This window comes from Phycodurus eques, chromosome 7 (assembly GCF_024500275.1).
Source record: "Phycodurus eques isolate BA_2022a chromosome 7, UOR_Pequ_1.1, whole genome shotgun sequence".
Lineage (NCBI taxonomy): Eukaryota > Metazoa > Chordata > Actinopteri > Syngnathiformes > Syngnathidae > Phycodurus > Phycodurus eques.
Genome location: NC_084531.1, coordinates 22,622,136 through 22,643,197, shown reverse-complemented (window position 1 = coordinate 22,643,197; position 21,062 = coordinate 22,622,136). Strand labels below are relative to the sequence as shown.

Genomic DNA, 21,062 nt, shown 5'->3' with positions numbered 1-21,062 from the left:
CATTTTTCTACAAAGGTTTTCATTTCATGCTATTTTAGTAACAGTATGTCAACACCCTGGGTGTTTATCTAGGGTCATTGACAGTAAAGTCCCCACGTCTTCCCATTTTTCATGCATCGGATAAATCATTTACCAATATTTTATTGACAGAAGTCAACTCATTATCTTTTTGATGATCTTTTAAACTGGCTCTTCACCATTGCTTTATACGTTGCTAAATTTTGCTACTCAAAAATTGCCAATGTAAGCTTAAGCACATTTGAATAAAATTCAATGGGCTATTTGAGCTCTTCCTCATTCTATTCAACTTGCGAAAGCCTTTTTAACCTTTGTGTGTGTTTTTTTTTTTTTTTTGTATTCTAAAACATTGTTGGCAGTACAGGAATGTCGGTAACAACAACTGTCGCAATCTAAAAATGTCAGTAGGTAAATGATTCATCTTTTGCAAGTGCCTACGTAATACATTTCCATTTGTCTGTATTGGGCCAGAATCTGATAAATACATTGTGTCCACATTGCTGTCTGATATATGCCCATGTTTTGTCCACATAACACAGCCAGTACTTAAAAATGGGACAATCACAAAATGATTTACAGTCCATTTGTTTCCACACACCTCAAATCTGTTACACGACAAAAATAAAAACATGTTGAGATCAGCGCATAACAATTAATAAAAAAAAAAAATCAAGAATGAGCTCAGTCTCATTCCTTATCAAGCAATAATTCATTCAAATGGAATTAAATTACCTTCTAGAAAACAGAGGAATAGGATGAAATATGACTCATAGATATTTTCCGGAGCGGCACGGTGGGCGACTGGTTAGAGCGTCAGCCTCACAGTTCTGAGGACCCGGGTTCAATCCGGGTTCAATCCAAATGTTCCCCGCCTGTGTGGAGTTTGCATATTCTCCCCGTGCCTGCGTGGGTTTTCTCCGGGCACTCCGGTTTCCTCCCACATCCCAAAAACATGCATTAATTGGAGACTCTAAATTGCCTGTAGGTGTGAATGTGAGCGCGAATGGTTGTTTGTTTGTTTGTATGTGCCCTGCGATTGGCTGGCAACCAGTTTAGGGTGTACCCCGCCTCCTGCCCAATGAGAGCTGGGATAGGTTCCAGCACGCCCGCGATCCCTAGTGAGGAGAAGCGGCTCAGAAAATGGATGGATGGAGGGATGGATATTTTCCGGTTCCGGCACACATTTGTCTGGCCATTAGTCTTCATTTCCTTTTTGCCTCAAACCCCACTCAGTATGGCATTGATCCCATTAGGCCAGGGGGCACCAACGTGGCGCTCGCGGGCACCAGGGTTTTTGTTGGCATGGGACCTTCATTCAAAGAGGCTAAATTGTCCATATATGTGTGAATGGTTGTTTGTCTATATCTGTCCAGCGACTGGCATCCAACTCACCTGCGATCCTAATGAGGTGTGTGTCTCAGAAAATGAATGGTTAGATGTTTCGGTTATTTTTGAAATCATGTTTTGTATTGATATAATAAAAAAAAAAAATAATCGAGCATATACTAGTACCGAATGTTCTACGTATAATAAAATATTTTAAATGAAGAATAATGTGTTCTGCAAGCCACGTCTGTGGCTGCTTTTTTCTTTTAAGTGTACCCGCTGATGAGGGTGGGAGGGGTTGGATTTGAAGGGAGGCGTTTCCCTTGAGCTTCTGCAGCCACATTTCTGCACTCCCAGGCAGCTGCTGTAGTCTCCGTTTGGGACGCGGACGCGCGGATCTCTATTGCACAAATGATGAATGCACTTGATGTGAGAAATAAAACGGGATTTGGTTGTGTGCTTGTGCGTGGCTGCTGCGTGACACTGGAGGACAGAGGACGCGGATTTAGGACAAATTAGTATCAATTGTGTCAAAAACGCTCGTCCGTTCTGCGTTGATTGTGATCATGCAGGAATGGCTCGTGTTCCTATGTGTTGCGATACTGGTAGCAATAATCTGGTCCAGCTCCAAAGTTTCTGGTACCGAGAAGCGGACAAAGACCGCGCCGAGAAGACCGAACAGTCCGCTGAAAGATGAAGACGACCGCAGCGTGGAGCTCATCTGCAAACCTTCCGCCCTGGCCAACTACCTCGTGAAGAACTGCTCCACTTTCAGCAACTACTCGACGCGGGTCGGCTGGACGTGGCGGGCCAGCGCCGTCCTCCAGAGCTTGCACGATGCGTGCTGGTCCTTCGGCAACCCGGTCCACTTTGTGCGGGACAACCTGCAGCTGAGCGATGATGGACTGGTGGCTTTGGACTGGGCTTATCCTTCCTACCAAAAGAGACGCAGGACTTCCAGCCACTCCACCAGCCCGGTTCTTCTCATCATCCCCAATTCGTTCGGCAAGATCACCAGAAATGTCCTGCAGGTAAGGTGCTCGTTGCGTGGACCGAACATGCATTTGCGCAGTCCAAAGACATCCACCACAACGTACAATTGTGATTGTGCTTTGCAGCGTTTTTTTTTTTTAACTGCACTGCATTACGCATGATCAGAACGGTCTCGCGTCACAAAATAATGTCACCAAAATGGAACAAACACCTGTGTGATGCAGCGCAGTTACAATTGCAAGCGCAGTAATACTCTGCATTGCTAAATGAATTCCTCTGGGAAGGTGTCATTCAAAACTCGACTTTATTAATTACATTCCAGAAAGCAGCATATTCAATAATGGCATTTTGATGGTCATTTGACTTTGCTGCTGTGTCTCGTATTTTGGTGGGGAAGTGTGTTGTGATTGTCAAGCCCATGACAAAAATCATCTACACTGGGTAAAGCTTTGACCTTTTGAATACTCTCATTTTATTAGGAACACCCGCAGCAATGCAGTTTTATCAAATAGATCTCTCCACACGTAATGATCTTACAGGCTGATAACTGCCTTTTGCAATGTTAATTTGGAACAAACTGATCTCCATGTATCATGCTCCAGTATTTTTTAAAAATATTTTGGCTACCTTATTTTGCAAAATGAGATGCAAAACAATTCACATAATGTTGCAATCACAGTAACTGTAAAATACTGTCCATATATCCAGCATAATACTGTAAATTAATATAGAGTAAAATACTGTATGTTCTGACAGTACGGATTACACAACATGGAGAAATTTACAGTATTTTACAAGATCACTGGTGCCAGTGAAATAATGTAGTTTTTAGCGATCCGGTAATATACTGTAATTTCTTGTACAGTAATAAATATTTACTGTATGTTGACTGTTTTTATCCATAAATATTTTTCACCGTTGTTATTGATGGTCATTTTTAAAATCAGATTATTATGATGAGACAAAAGAGAGGTAATTCCTTTTCTAACTTTTTTTTTTTTATTATTATTTTTTAATTGAAAGTCTAACAGTGTTGGACAAGCTTAACAGTAGTGAATTTAACAACTGTAAACTGAGAAGAAGAAGAAAAACAATAACCACAATGTATGCGTTTGTGTGTGTGTGTGCGTAAAATCACACAAAGTCCCAATTGAAATCACCAAGCTTCTTGATGAGTGTACAGACGTGGATACACCGATGATGCCTTGTCTTGCACCATCCTACCACTCTTCTTGCTTGGTGCCTTGTCATTCCGAATTTTGGTTCCCCTCTCTCGATTTATGTCAGCGCAGCTTCTAGAAAAGCAAAGTAAAACAACAACAAAAATCAGTCTTTCAGGTGACAATATATTTAGATAGTAAACACATTGACTGGCCGTGATGTTAACAGTGGGCTTTTGTTCGCCCAAGGGACTCCAGACATTTATTTGTCGAAATGTCTACATTTGTCTCGATCTGTCGAACAGTTCAAAGGAGAGCATTCAAAATATGCCAAATAAGGCCATTCAACGTGTTTAAAAACACATCATATACAATTTAAATTTTTGGACTGCCATTGCAGAGACTTGAGTTGGCCAGTCAAAGCGTAACGGAGCCAATGATGTTTTTTGCGCTGCAAAAAAAAAAAAAAAAAGCACCAAGTTCTGAGCCTTACACTTCGTAAACCAAAAATAGTATATAAACTGAGGGCATTTCTCTTTTTAAAAAATTGTTCGTAAACTGAGGTTCCACTGTAATTGTTTGTATGGCGTTAGTTTAAGCAGACTGTTTATTCTTCACACCACATTTTCTTAAGGGTTCATTTAGGTTTTCTGCCCACTGTATATCAGACAGAAATACAGGAGGGGGGGGAAATAAAACATAGATGTGAAAACAAATTTCTCTTTTACCCTCAGATTTATTGTTTTGACAGTTAATAATAGCTTCAGTAGAAGATCAAATATGCTCAGTTGAGCACAGAGGTATACTAAGGGCTCCCTGTATTTAAATGTACTGTCGTATTGAGCAGGTTAATAGTCCTGCCAGATGAAAGTTAAGATCTTCTTTTAATCTTACTTTTCTTCTTATTTTGCTTTGTTTTACTCTGGTGTCTGCAGCCAGGGTGGCATTGCAAATGAGTCTGTTCACAATCAACATGTACAAATAAAGGTTTAAAAAAATATTTTCTTTACATGCCCAGTTATGCAGTAGTATGAACTGCAAAGCGATTAGCACATTCCTAACACCTTTTGTTTTTCATCAATGTGTTGTTTTACATTTACATATGTTTTAACATAATTTGCATTCTATATTTGAATGCATTAGTTAATAGTTGTTTACAGCTGAACTTTGAGCCTTCAAAATAGCTGTAGCCCAAACCCATCTACCACTAATGTAATCTGTTGGGATATACATACCTGCAGCAAATAATCAATTTCTCACTTCAGTCAGACGAGTTTCCTAAAACTCTGAAAGTAGCTGCCATGAAGCCTCTTCTAAACAATAGAACGCTGGACGCTTCCATATTAGGAAGCTATAGACCCATGTAAAATCTACCCTTGATAGCCAAGATTGTCGAGAGAGTAATTTTTTAATCAACTCAGCAATTTGTTGAACTGAAATGGATTTTATGACAATTTCAATCAGGTTTCCAAACTCATCACAGTACTGAATCAGCTCTTATCAAAGTGCTAAATTATATAATGTTGAATACGTGGAATGATAATTGACACGGAAAGGTGTCAATTCTGGTCTTGTTGAATCTCAGTGTGGCTTTTAATGTGGTAGTTCATAATATACTGCTAAACAGGTTGGAAACGTGGGTTGGACTAAATGGAACAGTCCTTAAATGGTTCGGGTCCTACCTGGAGGAAATGAGTTATTTCGTAACCACTGGAAGTGTTCTGTGATCTCATCGAATGGCACTGACCTATGGGGTCCCTCAAGGGTCAGTTGTTGGACCCCTCCTGTTCAACCTGTATATGCTACCCTTGGCCCAAATTCTTCAGAACTTTCATGTTGAAGATCATAGCAATGCAGATGACTCACAGTTGTATCTCGCAGTGTCTTCAGATGACTACAGTGCTGAAAAAACAGATAAATAACTGGATGAGCCAACATTTTCTTCAATTAAACCACAAAAAAACTGAGATAATTGTTTTTGGCAGTTAAGAAAAGTGGATTGCTGTTAGTAAATACCTGGAGTCACTCTCTCTAAAAAACAAAGACCAAGTCGGAAACCTTGATATACTGATTGATTCCAACCTGACTTTCAACATATCAGAATCAGAATCAGAATTTATTTGCCAAGTATGTCCAAAACACACAAGGAATTTGTCTCCGGTAGTTAGAGCCGCTCTAGTACAACAGACAGTCAATTTACAGAACACTTTGGGGACATAAAGACATTGACAAAAAACAATTGTGCAAAAACAGCTTTCTACCATCTGAAGAAGATATCCAGAGTGAAGGCTTGCATGTGCCAAGTAGACCAAGAGAAGCTCATCAATGCTTTTATCTAAAGTATACTTGACTACTGTAATGGTCTTCTGACTGGACTCCCAAAAAGCGCATTAAACAGCTGCAGGTCATTCAGAACAAGGAGGTCAGAACATATTACTCCATTTCTAAAGTCTCTACACTGGCTCCCAGTCACCTTTTAGAATAGACTTTGAAGTTCTGCTTCTGGTCTATAAATCACTAAATGGTTTAGGTCTTGAATACATGGAAGAAATGCGAATGGAATATCAACCCAGTAGGGCTCTGAGATCGACAGACTCAGATCAAATAGTGGCACAGAGAGTCCAAAACAAACATGGTGAAGCAGCATTTAGCTATTATGCTGCACACAAATGAAATAAGTTGCCAACAGAAGTGAAGTCAGCGCCAAGTGTGAATGTTTTTAAGCCCAGGTTAAGAACTCTTTTTAAAACGCTTTTTCGAGCATTTCCACCTTGAAATCATCTTTCTTGCACTGTACACTGTTTTAATAGTATTTTTATTTTTGTCTTTGTTTTCAATGTATATATACTGTTTTTCTTTGTTTTGAAATGATTTTAATCATGTAAAGCACATTGTGTTACATAGTTCTTACTCCTGGATGAATTCCAGTGTGCAAGCTGCACCTTGCTCATACTGAAAACTGAAGTTGTAGTAAGAGAACAGCACAGCCAGCCCATCCACAAAACAAGTTCCCTCACCCGACAACTCATTCTCTGTGCTGACTTGTCAGTCATATTGTCAAAATATATGACAAATTAGAAAAGTAACAATAGAAATGTAAGGAAAAGAAACAAAAGATGAAAAAAAGATTTAAAAGTATGGCAATTCAATTACCTTTGGTAGTAGTTTGAAAACTACTGAAATAGACTACATTTGGCAGTCAAAAGTGATGTCTCATACATCCAAATTGTGGGGGTTGATGTTATAATTTTGTTTTTAAACTGGGGATGTTTTTGATACCACTTTTTTTCAGACCGATACAAGTATGAGTATTCATTCTTGCATATTCACTGATAACGATCCCAAGTACCGATACTACGATTACTTTTGATACATAAAATGTAAATGAACACAATGAGAGATGATAGGAAGAAAGACCTTTGTTCACATTCTTATGCATATGATGATTCGCCAAAATGTCAATCTCATGCAGTATAGCGCCAACTACTGACGAGGAGGACTTACTCAGTCTTTTTTTTTTTTTTTTTTGCCTTTTTGAGGCCGGTATCAGCCCGATACCGATAACTGGTATTTATCCATTCCTATTCCGCTATATGCACAACCAACTTCTGCATTTGGCAAATTAGGTCAAAGCACAGACTGCGACAAAGCGCTGATAAGAACTTTAAACGTCTACAATGTATTTTGTTTAATACAAGATTTTCCCACAGAGCCACCAAAGATAACTGTTTAGTATTTACTGGTGCTTACATATATAATACTGTATTTCTCTAATAAATGATATTCCTGTATTAAATTTTACTCGTTATTGCAGCATACCGCTAACCTGTTTTCCAGGTTTGCGCAACTGATGTTCCTCATATAGCAGATTATTCTGGAAATCATGGTTTCATGAAGTAATTCCTTGTGTGAGCCAGGTTAAAAAGCCAGGTAAAGCAGTAGGAGGAATATGGATACAAAAAGCTTATGATCTGCTCAATAATTACTCATGTCCACGTGTGCTGGACTGATCAACCACAGTGCAACAGTTGCACTATTCTTCCTGTGTATTGATTTGACGGCAGGCGCGGCACGTTGGTCGACTGGTTAGCACATCTGCCTCACAGTTCTGAGGACCCGTGTTCAAATCCGGCCTCGCCTGTGTTCTCCGGGTGCTCTGGTTTCCTCCCACATTCCAAAAACGTCCTAGGTAGGTTAATTGAAAACTCTAAATTGCCCATAGGTGTGAATGTGAGTGTGAATGGTTGTTTGTTTGCAGTATATGTGCCCTGCGATTGGTTCAGGGTGTACCACGCCTCTCACCCAGAGTCAGCTGGGATAGGGTCCAGCACACCCGCTACTGTAGTGAGGATAAGCGGTATGGAAAATGGATGGATGGATGATTTTGATGGCAGCTGCCACTCCCAAGTTTGTATGAAAGATAAAGTAGTAGCTGTTGCTGCCATTAAAAATCATCATCATCTTACTTGCCACAGTCAAACGTGGAGTGTCGGGCAAGATGGTCAGCTGCACTGCATAGATGGTGTGGGGCGTGTGGCTGCAAGTGCAACCTTTAAAAAAAAGGACAGATAATATATGGGTTACTGGAACATGAATGTTGAATGATTATGACGTGCCATGACACATCTTTGCCACAGAAACAGGAAAAAAATATTTTCTCACTAGTTTAGCCTGCGCATGTACGTCACATGACTTAAAATATGGTTTATAATTATAAAAGTATTGTAACACATTGAGATGTTAGTTTGTTTATTATATGGCAACAAACACTACGCAAAAACGTTTTTTAAAAAATTAATTAGATAGCACCTCAAGTGTTCCTCTCTTGCTCTGGACACGTGTTCGAAGAAACAGCTGTAACGGCGCATCACGCCTTCCAATTATACACGCCGAGACGTTAGTCTGTTAACTTCACATTTATTGTCAAGCGGAAAAAAACAATGCCAAAAATTAACAAAAACTACTCCGATCGCACCAAATGTTCCTCTCGATGCCGACCAAACCTTTTCACAGGCGTTCACTTGTAAAGCCCCGAAATGGATATAACACAAAATGCCATTTCAACACGACATTAGGTAGGGAAAAAAATGTGACTTACGTTATATTTAGGTGGCAGACGTCGAATTGAAATTGTCCAACTTGCTGGCTGGCAGGAAAAATAAATTCTTTGTGGGGAAGAAAACAATGGCAGCTATTGGTACATTTTCCCCTCTTTTCTATCCTCCTTTCTATGATGCAACGCGGTTTACAGTGAAATTGAGGGATTACAGTAGTGCTGAGTGTTTTTGCTTTTGTTCCCATGGTGCATTGTATTTTAGACTAATATAGTTCACAATAAAAATACACTATAATACTGGACCAATTTTATAGCAAATGCTTCCAATTTTACAGCAATGGCTTCCATTGTATGTACAGTGCATCAACAGAACATTAACCACCATGTCAAAGTATTACTGACTACAGAGAGTTCAATTTAACTGTACAGCTTTAAATAGTATAGCTGCTCAAGTAGCCAGCAAGTGTATGATTTTGTCAACCGAAGGGTTGCGCTTTTTAAAGATGGACATAAGTGTAAGATGTAGCCTGACATTCGGTCTCATTTAATCCCAATATTTGGAAGCTCAGCGAAATTGAAATGAGTAGACAATTAAAGAAACAAAACAAAAAATGAACAGATTGATGCAGCGGCATTATCAGCCATTATATTGTTTTCCCAATACACTGACTGAGGTAATTGAATGAGTCAATATAAAGCATCCCTTGACATGAGGGGGCCACGGCAAGGGCAGCCTCGCGTCAATGAATGGATGTCGGCTGACACTTTGGAGACTTGCCAATGTGCGAGGCTCATTACCTTTTTATAACATGTGTTCGCAATGCAAATGCCATGCAAAAGTCAAATAAGAGCACAGCAGCAGCTGGATTGAAACAATGACAGAGGAGTGAAACGTGCTGGAAACAAGGTAGAAAGACAAATCCAGTCTTTTCTGTGAACTATTTCCATTGATGTCAGACAGTTTGCTTGACATTGTTGGAGGATGAGGTACCACGAGGGACATACACCAATTGAAGTTGCGCCTGTCACTGCTGAGATTGTGTGCGTGTAGAATGGTATTTTTAGTACAGTATTATAATGTAAAGGAAATCACAGAAGGAGCAAATATACTTTGCAGTAATCTATATTCACCGACAATGGACAGCTCATCCACCACATTAGAGAAGGAGAGCATCCACATAGGCTGGGTGAACTCGTGTTGGTAGTTTCAGCCAGAGAAAAAAAATCCTCTCGCTCGTTGTGGTTGCTGCTGGGACAGCCAGGTAGCATTGGCACAACTTCCTTGGTGGAAACAAAGAAAAGAAAAGGGAAGAGTCAACTTACAGGGGGGAAAAACTAGAGACAACTCACCGAGTGGATCATGGCAATAATCGCCATACGTTTGGATATAGATTACGGAGATGCTTCAATGATGCCAAGGGAAGGTATTCAGTAGCACTAATAACAATAACAGAAATCACACTAAATAAATAGCACGGCAAACATTATTTACAGTCACAAGTTTGAGGTAGTAATAAAAAAACGGAAAGGTTGTTGAAAGAAATAGCAATTGCAAAAGTTACAGTATATAATGAATTTTAAAAACCTCTCTAATATGATTAAAATACGCTAAAATGATTATATTACATTAAGGTGCAACGATTAGTAAAAAAAATTCAAAAAAAAAAAAAAATTTCATTCAATCATTTATTATTATTATTATTTTGGCATAGTGTGCTTTATGTGCATATGTCGTGCTGGGTGAGCATTATTGTATATTGTATGTCTTTAGGATATGATCAGAATACTGATGATTCACCAAAACAAGAAAATCGTTCTCCATTTTATTGCCAATTTATATTACACCTTAATCTGCAGATGTTAGTTTAGAGAAACACATCTACAGCAGTCTTGGAGTCCTCGTGTAAGGAATTTATCACTGAGCTGAGAGTCATGCAGTATTGACTGCAAACTGTTGGAGAAGCTGCTTTCATCTATTTAGTTTGTCTACGCAAGCTGAGACTTGAACAATCAGAGCACTGTTGCAGCAAGTATCATAAATACATTTCTGACAATTTCAATGCCTAAACCGTACACTGTTAATTATTGCCTGCACAACATATTTCGGATGCCAAAACATGTACGGAACCCCCCCCCCAAAAAAAAAAAAAAGACTCGTGGGCTGACTTCCAGCAAGGCTGAAACATTTGTCTCCTCCAAAGTTTATCAGTTAAGAATCTAACAACTTAATAGTCGGAGATGGAGTTTCTAACAGATCCAGATTCCTTCTAGATTTGAGTGAAATATTTTTATTTAGATCCTACATAAGTGCAAACAACAGTCATTTGACTTAATTGGATAGAGGCCTGAAACCATGACAAATGTGATTAATATTTGATAACCCGGCGTAAACCCAATCAAACAAACTCAACAATCGTGAGGCGAGATTGGAATTTGGAACCTTTTGACTGTGAGCTGTCCCAACCTTCAACCAGTAGCTCACCTATGAGAAGTGGAGGTTTGTGATTTGAGTCCTGCTTTTGTAAAAAAAAAATTCTGGTCTGCATCCTAAGTACCCCATAGCTAATTTTTGTTGTTTTGGGGTTTTATTATTTTTGAGCGCAGTAGTGGCAACTCCTTTCTCAATGAATGACTGATTGCTATCATCGGGCTGAAACCTCCTGTTTTCAAATTTGGTCAATTCCATATTTTTTTCACAACTCGATATTATTGGTCAGTCCCCACGTGGTTCTGTTGTTGATGTTGTTCTTTTTTTAAATTATTATTATTTTTAATTATAAATGATTGTGCATTGTACGCAATCATTTGATTTTAGGTATCTTTTCAGCATGGTAACTAGGCGTTACACAGATATTGTATATCTGCGCAATTGTGCTCTGCTGTTACAGTAGTGTACTTGTACTTGCATGGAACATACAATATGCTTGCTATGATAACAATAAGAGCCTTGCTGTGTTGCGTGATAGCGTTGACAGGGTCGACCTTCATTCTCAAGTTTAAAGCCAATCCTCAATTGGTAACATCCGGGCTCCTGATAAGCTCCAGATGACCTTTTATATTTGGATGGGATTGTAAGTATGGCCCATTAAAGGTGATGAAAGTGAACATTTGTTGATAAATTGAACATTTCAAGGCAGCAACACTTAATCATCATGAATTTTTATTGGGGCCATCTTTTTTCCATTCCATTTAAATGAGCCGTACAAGTATAATAGAAACACATTTAGTAGGATCCAGGCAAACGCTGTTGTAAAAGTTTTTTTGTTGTTGATTTATATTCAATGACACCCTACACTGTTAGTGTTGTGGTACGGTGTGGGTTCAATTCCGGCCAGTGCACCAATACCACAGGCACCTGACGACAACATCATTAAATAACAACCTCTAGCACCACAGGCTAATCATACGTATTCTAAAATGTCTTGGTGAGAGGAAGAATTTACCAAAGAATCAACTGTGAACCCCTTTTTTACAGTATTCATCAGTTGAGTGAGTGTGTCCCCATACGTTAGTCGTTGCAGTATATGCTGTTTATGGCCTTGCAAAGTTTCCGCCATACGTCTGTTACCTGTGGAGATAACAGACAAATTTCTGTCTCTCCCACAGTTGTGTCAAACAGCACTTTCCCATGGATACCTCCCTGCAGTCTTCAACCGCCGCAGCCACAACAACACTCCGCTCACCACTGTCAAACTGCAGCAGTTTGGAGATCCTGCAGACTTGCGAGAAGCTGTGCGGTACATCCGCTACCGGCACCCTGCCGGCAAACTGTATGCGGTGAGCGAGAGCACAGGCTCCGGCCTCCTTCTCTCGTACCTGGGGGAGTGCGGCTCGTCCAGCTATGTGACGGCGGCCGTCTGCCTGTCGCCTGTCTTTCGCTGCCAGAGCTGGTTCGAGAATGGCCTTTGCTGGCCCATTCAGTGGGTCTTGGTGTTCTACCAGAAAATGTGCCTCAGCAGGTATGATAGGGGTGTGTGGAGATAAGGTTTCGACAAAAGTTAAAGATTTTTTTTTTATATAAGTTTCCTATACTGTTCAAAATTATTCATACCCAAGTTGTGTTTCTTTTTTTAGTTGAAAATGACACAGTAAAGCAGCAAAAAAACTAACACTTTGGGAATCATACTCATAACATAGTTGTTGTTTTGTCCCATAAGAAAAGAGACAGGGATAAATTATTAAAATATGTCATTAATCTCTTTAACATATGCTTTCTGTAGTCAAATTCATGTCATTACCAGCCAGAAGATAGCCAATTTGGACATTAGGGGTAATATTAAACAAACAATGTTCATCATAATAATTATTTTTTTTTCAGAGCACAATTGCGCAGATAAAAATTTTTTTTATCTAGCAGTCCACACAGTTAATTAAAATAGTTCCATAGTTTTTACAGTATATTAATTACTTGATGGAGGGACTAAATTCCTACTTGAGCCTGTTGTCAGATGAAAAGTAAAAGTATCTAGCACTTACATGGAGCATTACATTTTCTACTCAGTGTGTACTGTCATGTATTATTTGTTTTGTAGCACAGCACTGTTTTTTTTTTTTTTTTTTTTTTTTTTGGAACACAAATCCCAATACAAAATCTACTTGTGGGAAGCTAATATAATGGTGTGTCAGACAAAAGTCAATAGTGTGGACAGAGGTTATGCAGGATATTAGATGGTCTTGTGTTGGTTGCAGGGAGACAAAAGTGAGACAAAAGATGATGATAAAGTATACTGTGTTTGCGGTTTGTTTGTTTTTAATCACAGTAATAACTCAACTCAAAAAGATGAAGACATTCTCAAATGTACTGAACAATTATATCGACACCATTTCTAGGGGCTCAATTTTATTTGGACAATTGAAGTTAAAAAGCTCAAAATTTTCACACCCAATTGCCCCGATTTTCACCAGATTCTTACTTTCCTCACTGGCGATGATTTGCCAGTACCGTGACTGCTGCCACCGCCACTTGTTGCTTCTTTTTTGTGTCTTGGTGCACTCACTTTTGTCTTCGACATGTGCAAAGCCTAACCCAGAAGACTGCAAATTGGCTATAGAAGAAATGTCTTTGCATTAAAAAAAAGTCTTCAGTTTTGCAACAGCAGTAACTCACAGTAAGACTAAAAAAAAAAACACGTGAGATTTACACTTTAGAAAACTACATTTGATCATTACAAAAGGCTTTCTTTGGTAAAGAAAGCAAACAACATAAACAGAAATAAAAAAATGTAAAATTAAAAATGCTCTGGAGAAAGTAAGCACATCTTTGTCAAAATCTGCAATCGAGTGACTCCTTCATGGATGTAAATACAGAAGCAAGGCTTTCAACAAGGAGGCAGCCACTTGTGACATTTATGCATTGGCTAGAAAACAACTAAAAAAAAGCATGCGATATTCTGGAATCAGATTCTTTGGACAGAAGAAATCAAGGTGAACTTGTATCATCAGAGAGTGGTGGTGTATGAAGACAAAATCATAACAATCTGCTTTTCAAATGCATAACCGTATCGACTAACCGCTGCACAGTAAATCACAAGCACTTTATAAATAGTCGTTACCCTAGCAACTGATTTGTCTACTTAGTGTCATCATTGATTCTGAGAAACAACGTGACAAGAGAATCGCTTCTCCAATACCCTCCTGTTAACATTTTGAGAGCCATGCTCCTATTGAGCACCTGCTTTTTCTTATGTTGTGTGTCTGTGATTGTGTCGTGCTTAGATACAAGACGGTGCTGAGTTCCACCATACACACGGACACCCTCTTTGCTACCAGTTCTCTACGCAACCTGGAGGAAGTTCTGTTCTGTCAAACCGATCAGGTTGGCTGTGCGTCGGCAGCACCAACTGGGAGCAGCAGCAGCACTTCTGGTTCCTGGGAAGCTTACTGGGAACGCAATGAACCCTTAAGAGACGTGGATGAAGTGGCCATTCCAGTCCTGAGTGTGTGCGCTCAGGATGACCCTGTCCGGGGAAACCCCCAGTCCACAGTACCCTGGGAACTTTTTGAAAGCAACCCGCATTTTTTTCTCCTTCTAACAGACCGAGGCGGCCACTGTGGTTTCCCCGCGCAAAGCGAAGCGAGTTCCGCTGGGCCAGCTAACCCGGCGGCTGCCACCCAACAGTGCGACTGCCAACTGTGGGACCAACTGGAGCCACCGAGCTCTTTTGGAGTTCTTCAGGGCAACCACAGACTTCTTTGCTGCGGAGGAGAGAACGAAACAGCTCGCTGCAAAGAGGAGGGGTCTGGGGGGAAGTACAGGAGGGAGAATCTTCCGACACCGCAGTGTCAGTACATGTAAACGAGTACCAGCGTGCTCCCATAATATCCATGCCATTTACAACTGGCAGAGGTCCTATACACGGTGAGGGAACTTGATGGAATTTGACCCTTGTGTGCTTTTTCAATTCCAAAACAAGATGATGGGGCCTTGATAGTGTAGTGGTTTGGATAGCTGACGTTTTATGCTGAGTGTGTGGGATCGATTCCTACTCGCGTTCAGGTTAGTAATCTGCCTTTTGCCCTCAGTCTGCTGGAATATCCATCACCTCCCCCACAACCACTGGAACAGGTTTAGCAGTAGAAAATGGATGGATGGCGGTATTTTATATGACATTGTTGAGGTGTGCTACTTTGTTTGAAAAGTTCTAATTTTCTAACGATACAAGCTTTCTCATTGCCAGCCGTTTAAAATGTATTCATACATCAATCACCTCATGCACCACAACCTTTACGGTGTAAACATGGCCAACTAAAAACTTGCCAGAGGTCTGATGCCAAATGTTTGATCCCCTGATAACAAAAACAAACTTCTGCTGTTACACTTGTTGGACTCCTTTGGATTGTGTTTTTTTATTTTTTTTATTTTATTTCTTTGCTTTGGAATTTGCCTTTCCTATCCTAGCGAGATGGACTAGGTTGTTCGAAATCTAAAATTGCTTAGCAAAGTCTCAATATGAACTTTAACTCTCCTTTAGGATAGGTTACATCTCACCAACCTTTACAAAAAGAAAGCCGAAATGTACAGCGGCAGTTTTTAAAGCAACAAGCCACTGACGAAGTTAACCGACAAGTTGGTCGCAAGGTGCTCAAGAGTTTCACCCGAGAGACGTCAGCAATACCTGCCGTTGTGCGATGACGTCAGTTAGGAAAAGTGGAGTTGAATGATGTTTATACAGTGCTGTCTTTTCCCGTGTTCTAAAGGAAACCCCTTTTAGTCTCGCCTTGACCTGTTGCCGTTTTCCACAAAGGTTAAGGAAAGGTGCTACAAAAGTAAGGAGATTTGACTTTCCGAAAAGGCCTCAATGACTGACTTGCCACGTCCAAGCCCTTACAACAGCTGAACTTCGAAGCGAGTAAGCGATTTTGGGCAATAAAATTTGCATTTCAGCTGTCACGCTAACATAGCAGAGTCAGTGATGTGTAACAATGTGTTATTGTGGCTACCTTTTGTAGTCGACGCTGTAGAACCTCAATTGTACTTATGCCTCTGGACTTCGCTTAAAATTGTTTGACTTCTAAATTGTTAATTTTGCATTTGAAATTTGGGGAATATTGATAGGCAGCATGCGGCTGTGTGTCTTGGCTTAGGGCTAAATGGAGTTTGCATGTTCTCTGGTTTCCTCTCTTCTTCCAAAAAACAATGCATATTACAACCCCAATTGATGTTGGGACTTTGTGTTAAACATAAATAAAAATAGAATACAATGATTGGCAAATCATGTTCGACCTATATTTAATCGAGTATACTACAAAGACAAGATATTTAATGTTCAAGCTGATACATTTTATTGTTTTTAGCAAATAATCATTAACTTAGAATTTTATGGCTGCAACACGTTCCAAAAAAGCTGGGACAGGGTCAGGTCATGTTTACCACTGTGTTACATCACCTTTTCTTTGAACAACATTCAATAAACGTTTGGGAACTGAGGACACTAATTGTTGAAGTTTTGTAGGTGGAATTCTTTCCCATTCTTGCTTGATGTACAGCTTCAGCTGTTCAACAGTCCGGGGTCTCCGTTGTCATATTTTACGCTTCCTAATGCGCCACACATTTTCAATGGGAGACCGGTCTGGACTGCAGGCAGGCCAGTCTAGTACCCCCACTCTTTTACTACGAAGCCACGCTGTTGTAACACGTGCAGAATGTGGTTTGGCATTGTCTTGCTGAAATAAGCAGGGGCGTCCATGAAAAAGACATAAGCATATGTCTCTCCAAAACCTGTATGTACCGTTCAGCATTAATGGTGCCTTCACAGATGTGTAAGTTACTCATGCCATTGGCACTAACACAGCTCAATACCATCAAAGATGCTGGCTTTAGAACTTTGCGTCCATAGCAGTCCGGATGGTTTGGCCTGGACACGACAAAAACAATTTCCAAAAACAATTTGAAATGTGGACTCGTCGGACCACAGAACACTTTTCCACTTTGCATCAGTCCATCTTAGATGAACTCGGGCCCAGAGAAGCCAGCTGTGCTTCTGCGTGTTGTTGATGAATGGCTTTGGCTTTGCATAGTAGAGTTTCAAGTTGCACTTCCAGATGTAGCGCCGAACTGTATTTACTGACAGTGGTTTTCTGAAGTGTTCCTGAGCCCATGTGGTGATATCCTTTACGCATTGATGTCGGTTTTTGATGCAGTGCCGCCTGGGGGATCGAAGGTCACGGGCATTCAATGTTGGTTTTCGGCTTTGCCGCTTACATGCAGTGATTTCTCTAGATTCTCTGAACCTTTTGATGATATTATGGGCCGTAGATGATGAAATCCCTAAATTCCTTGCAATTGTACGTTGAGGAACATTGTCCTTAAACTGTTCGACTATTTTCTCATGCACTTGTTCACAAAGAGGCGAACCTCACCCCATCTTTGCTTGTGAATGACTGAGCAATTCAGGGAAGCTCCTTTTATACCCAATCATGGCACCCACCTGTTCCCAATTAGCCTGTTCACCTGTGCGATGTTTGATGAGCATTCCTCAACTTTCTCAGTCTTTTTTGCCACCTGTGCCAGCTTTTTTGGAACGTGTTGCAGCCATAAACTTCTAAGTTAATGATTATTTGCTAAAAACAATCAAGTTGATCAGTTTGAACATTAAATATCTTGTATTTGTTGTCTATTCAATTAAATATTGGTTGAACATGATTTGCAAATCATTGTATTCTGTTTTTATTTATGTTTAACACAACATCCCAACTTCATTGGAGTTGGGGTTGTAGTTGACATGAAGAGTGATTGTGAATGTTTAGATATGCCCTGTGATTGACTTGTTAAAGATCCAGTCTGAACGCTCCTTTTTCCAAAGCTCTGCCCAAATCCAGCTCAACTTTAACCTTGAACCGTATAAGTGGTAGGAAATTGATGGATGGACAGAAATATTAGTAGCCAACTGTCATATTTCATTGGTTTGTCAGAATGTAGCGATAAAGCTCTGTTGGTGTCGTAAAATATTATTTTACTTGGCATGATTGAGATTCTCAGCAGGCAATCCTCACCCATTGATTGCATTCAAAACACAATCAATTTAATAACGTTATGATACTTCTTTGAAAAAAACCCTAATCACATTCAAGAATGCAACCATATAGTTGAGTATACACATTTCACACTTGCAATACAAATTAGTTTTATATTATACATGTTTACCACTTTAAAAGTGTATTTTATTACTGTAGTTCTATGTGATGGAATTCTAGAAAATAGGAGAATGATATCTGAAGCATGGTTTGCAATGTTGTTGTTTTGTTCTCATTTTAATGCACTTGCTCTCTTCTCAAAGCTCACAAAGACCCCCAATTATAGCACAGTCCCCATGGCCATTTCATGTTGAGATTGCGTGTGCCCATTGAGAGTTATCTACTCAGACAGCTGGAACACAGCGGTACACACGCACAGAATGCCGGCAGACACGATGTCCACTTGTATCACGACCAACTTCACTCACACACACACACACACACACACACACACACAAATGAGATGTCCTGCATGGTACATGAACTCCAAAATGCAACCGACAATATACTGTAGGACAATTTGGTGTGTGTACTGTAAATCAAAGGTGCTTTTTGACAACGCTTTTCTCCTGTGGTGTTGTGTATTTCCTCTACTGCAAGTTAATCAGAACAGTTGCAGCAATGCTTTTTGTGTTCTTCATTATAAGCAGCTGACTGGAAAATGTCTTTGCACACACTTAAAAGTAGTGATACGCCATTAATAATAGCTGTGGCAAACTCTGCATTTGGTACCTGGACCTTCAGTTAGGGACTTACCCGACTTCCTAATACTGCCACTATCAAATCACAATTTTAAAACCCATCAGTACTGTACAAAAACACAATATAACCGCACGTCACTGTGCCGCGGACATTGTAAGAAGCAGTTCTGGTTCGATATTTATCTAGTAACGTAAAAAATATCATCATACCATAAATGCTGATTATTAAATGTATTATTGTGCAGATAGCTACAGATGTGTTTTTCTTGTCGAAGGTGGCTGTAACAAGTTTTGCTCTGACCGACCAATGAGAGAACAATGCTGACATCATCAAGGGCCAGACCTCTGGCCCTGTGAGGAAAAATGTGAAATCTGATTGATTTAAGAAACACACTTATTGCTAATATCGTTTAAATTACATCTGCCAACACTACTCATTCTGAAGGCCTTGGCAGATTAGATTGATATGGTAGCACATAAAGGCTGAAACCTGATTGGACAAAAAAATAAAATAAATAAATAATCCAACATCCACAGGTTATAAAATGTAGAGAATATTTTGTCTTACTTTCATTCTAATATCAACCAAAAATGCATAGCTGTAGACAACTGCACTTTGTTTCCCCAAACATCTCCTGGTTCAAAAGTCTAATACTCGGTTTGGCAAAAGCACAAAGTGCAGCTGCTCTACAATAGTGGTTGAGATATTAAATTACTGTTTCGTCAAGCCTTGCACACAAAAAAAGGTTACTTTTACTGATACTGCAGTCGACATCAGTTGGTGGTTTTCCTATTGCAGTGGTTATATATTTTCTCTTATTAATCAATTCTGCCCAAGGGACTACTGAAATAAATGTAAATTCTGAAAATAACAGTTGGTGTCACGTGTGTGCTTTCTTTGGCTGATGCAGCGCATATATCTACAGTAGTTCTAGTCATTAATGCACTTTTGACACAAAAAGAAATCCATTTCCCTCTTATTCAGGAAAGTCAGTGCTGGTTAAAGTTGAAACTAATAACCAGTCTGCTTTGAAATACAAGCTTGTGTTTGCATTGAATTGATAGTGAAGTGATGATTGATTGGAATAGATTAACAAGGATGATATGTTTCATAAAATGTGGGTTGTTTTGCTGTTACATAATTTCAAGTAGATGTTGCTTCTTTGCAATAAATGCTGTTTAGTATTGGCCGCCAGCAAATGGAGCCCTTTAGATTAAATTGTCTTTCCTGTTTGCTAATTCAGTTATATTCTCAACAACTCTGCCTGAGTGACGAGTTAAACAGCAATGTTACATACATGCTTACAGGATTATCACACCAATTTGCCAAAAGTGTGCATTTGTTCTCGTTGAAACATTATTTCCTGCCCTTTCTTCTTTGGTAAATGACAGTGTGGATAGAGGAAGATTTCTTCATGTCGCAATAAAGGAACATCAATGTATATACTCTATCATTCAAAAATACCACTTTAACAAAAATGTTAAAACTCATTGCAAGGCCTTTGCCAGCTTTCTAGTTTGAGAAGTTTTGGATTTACTTTGAGTCTGACACCGAAATAATGCGCTACACAGCGCTGCAATTTATCCCAAGACTCTCTCCTTGCCAATATGAACTGAATATCAATCCGTAGTTCATTTAACATAGCAGATACAAAAACAAAAAGAAAAGAAAAGCTGATGTGCCTCCTTTGAGGTGCTGTGGCACCTCACACTTTGAAAACCTTTGCCTCCAAGGAAATGTGTTTTGCATGCATAACAATTCAACAAAATGCTTTGTAAGTGAAATGCTCTTGGAACATGAAATCACGTGCATCCTGACACATAATTATTGCTATTGCTAATTTATCAGTCACGCTGATTACACATAATTATGAAAAGATGATGTATTTTTTTTTTTAATTCTAAAAAAACCAGATGTGCTTTTATTGTAAGTAAGCGGCTGGCTCTGCCTAACCCTAAGTATACTGAGGCATATACACTACTGGGTATGTTTACAATAGAGAAATTCTTGGCTATTTTACGTGTTTACACCTTAAATAAAACACCAGAGATAATTCTAGGGACAAGCAAAATAGGAAGACACCCAGTGCTTCAGTTTCTGCTGTGATATAGAAGGATAGTTTATATCAGGGATGACAAACACACTGATTGTAAGCCGCATTCAACTTTTTGGCTACCCCGGTGTCAGTTGATTTTTAACTCGGCCTTTAGAGGAGGGGTGTCAAACTCATTTTTGTTGCAGGCCACATCGTAGTGATGCTTTGCCTCAGAGGGCCGTTATGACTGTGAACCCAT

The 21,062-nt window shown here is 39.6% G+C and overlaps 1 protein-coding gene across 1 annotated transcript; it reads left to right on the top strand.

The window, feature by feature from the left end:
• The first annotated feature begins 1,713 nt into the window (after positions 1-1,713).
• On the top strand, positions 1,714-20,534 carry abhd15a (abhydrolase domain containing 15a). Its single transcript, XM_061682458.1, is given in 4 exon segments — positions 1,714-2,375; positions 12,160-12,512; positions 14,269-14,680; positions 14,682-20,534. Coding segments are annotated over 4 exon segments (1,464 nt in total). The 5' UTR covers positions 1,714-1,910; the 3' UTR covers positions 14,916-20,534.
• The last annotated feature ends 528 nt before the right edge of the window (positions 20,535-21,062 follow it).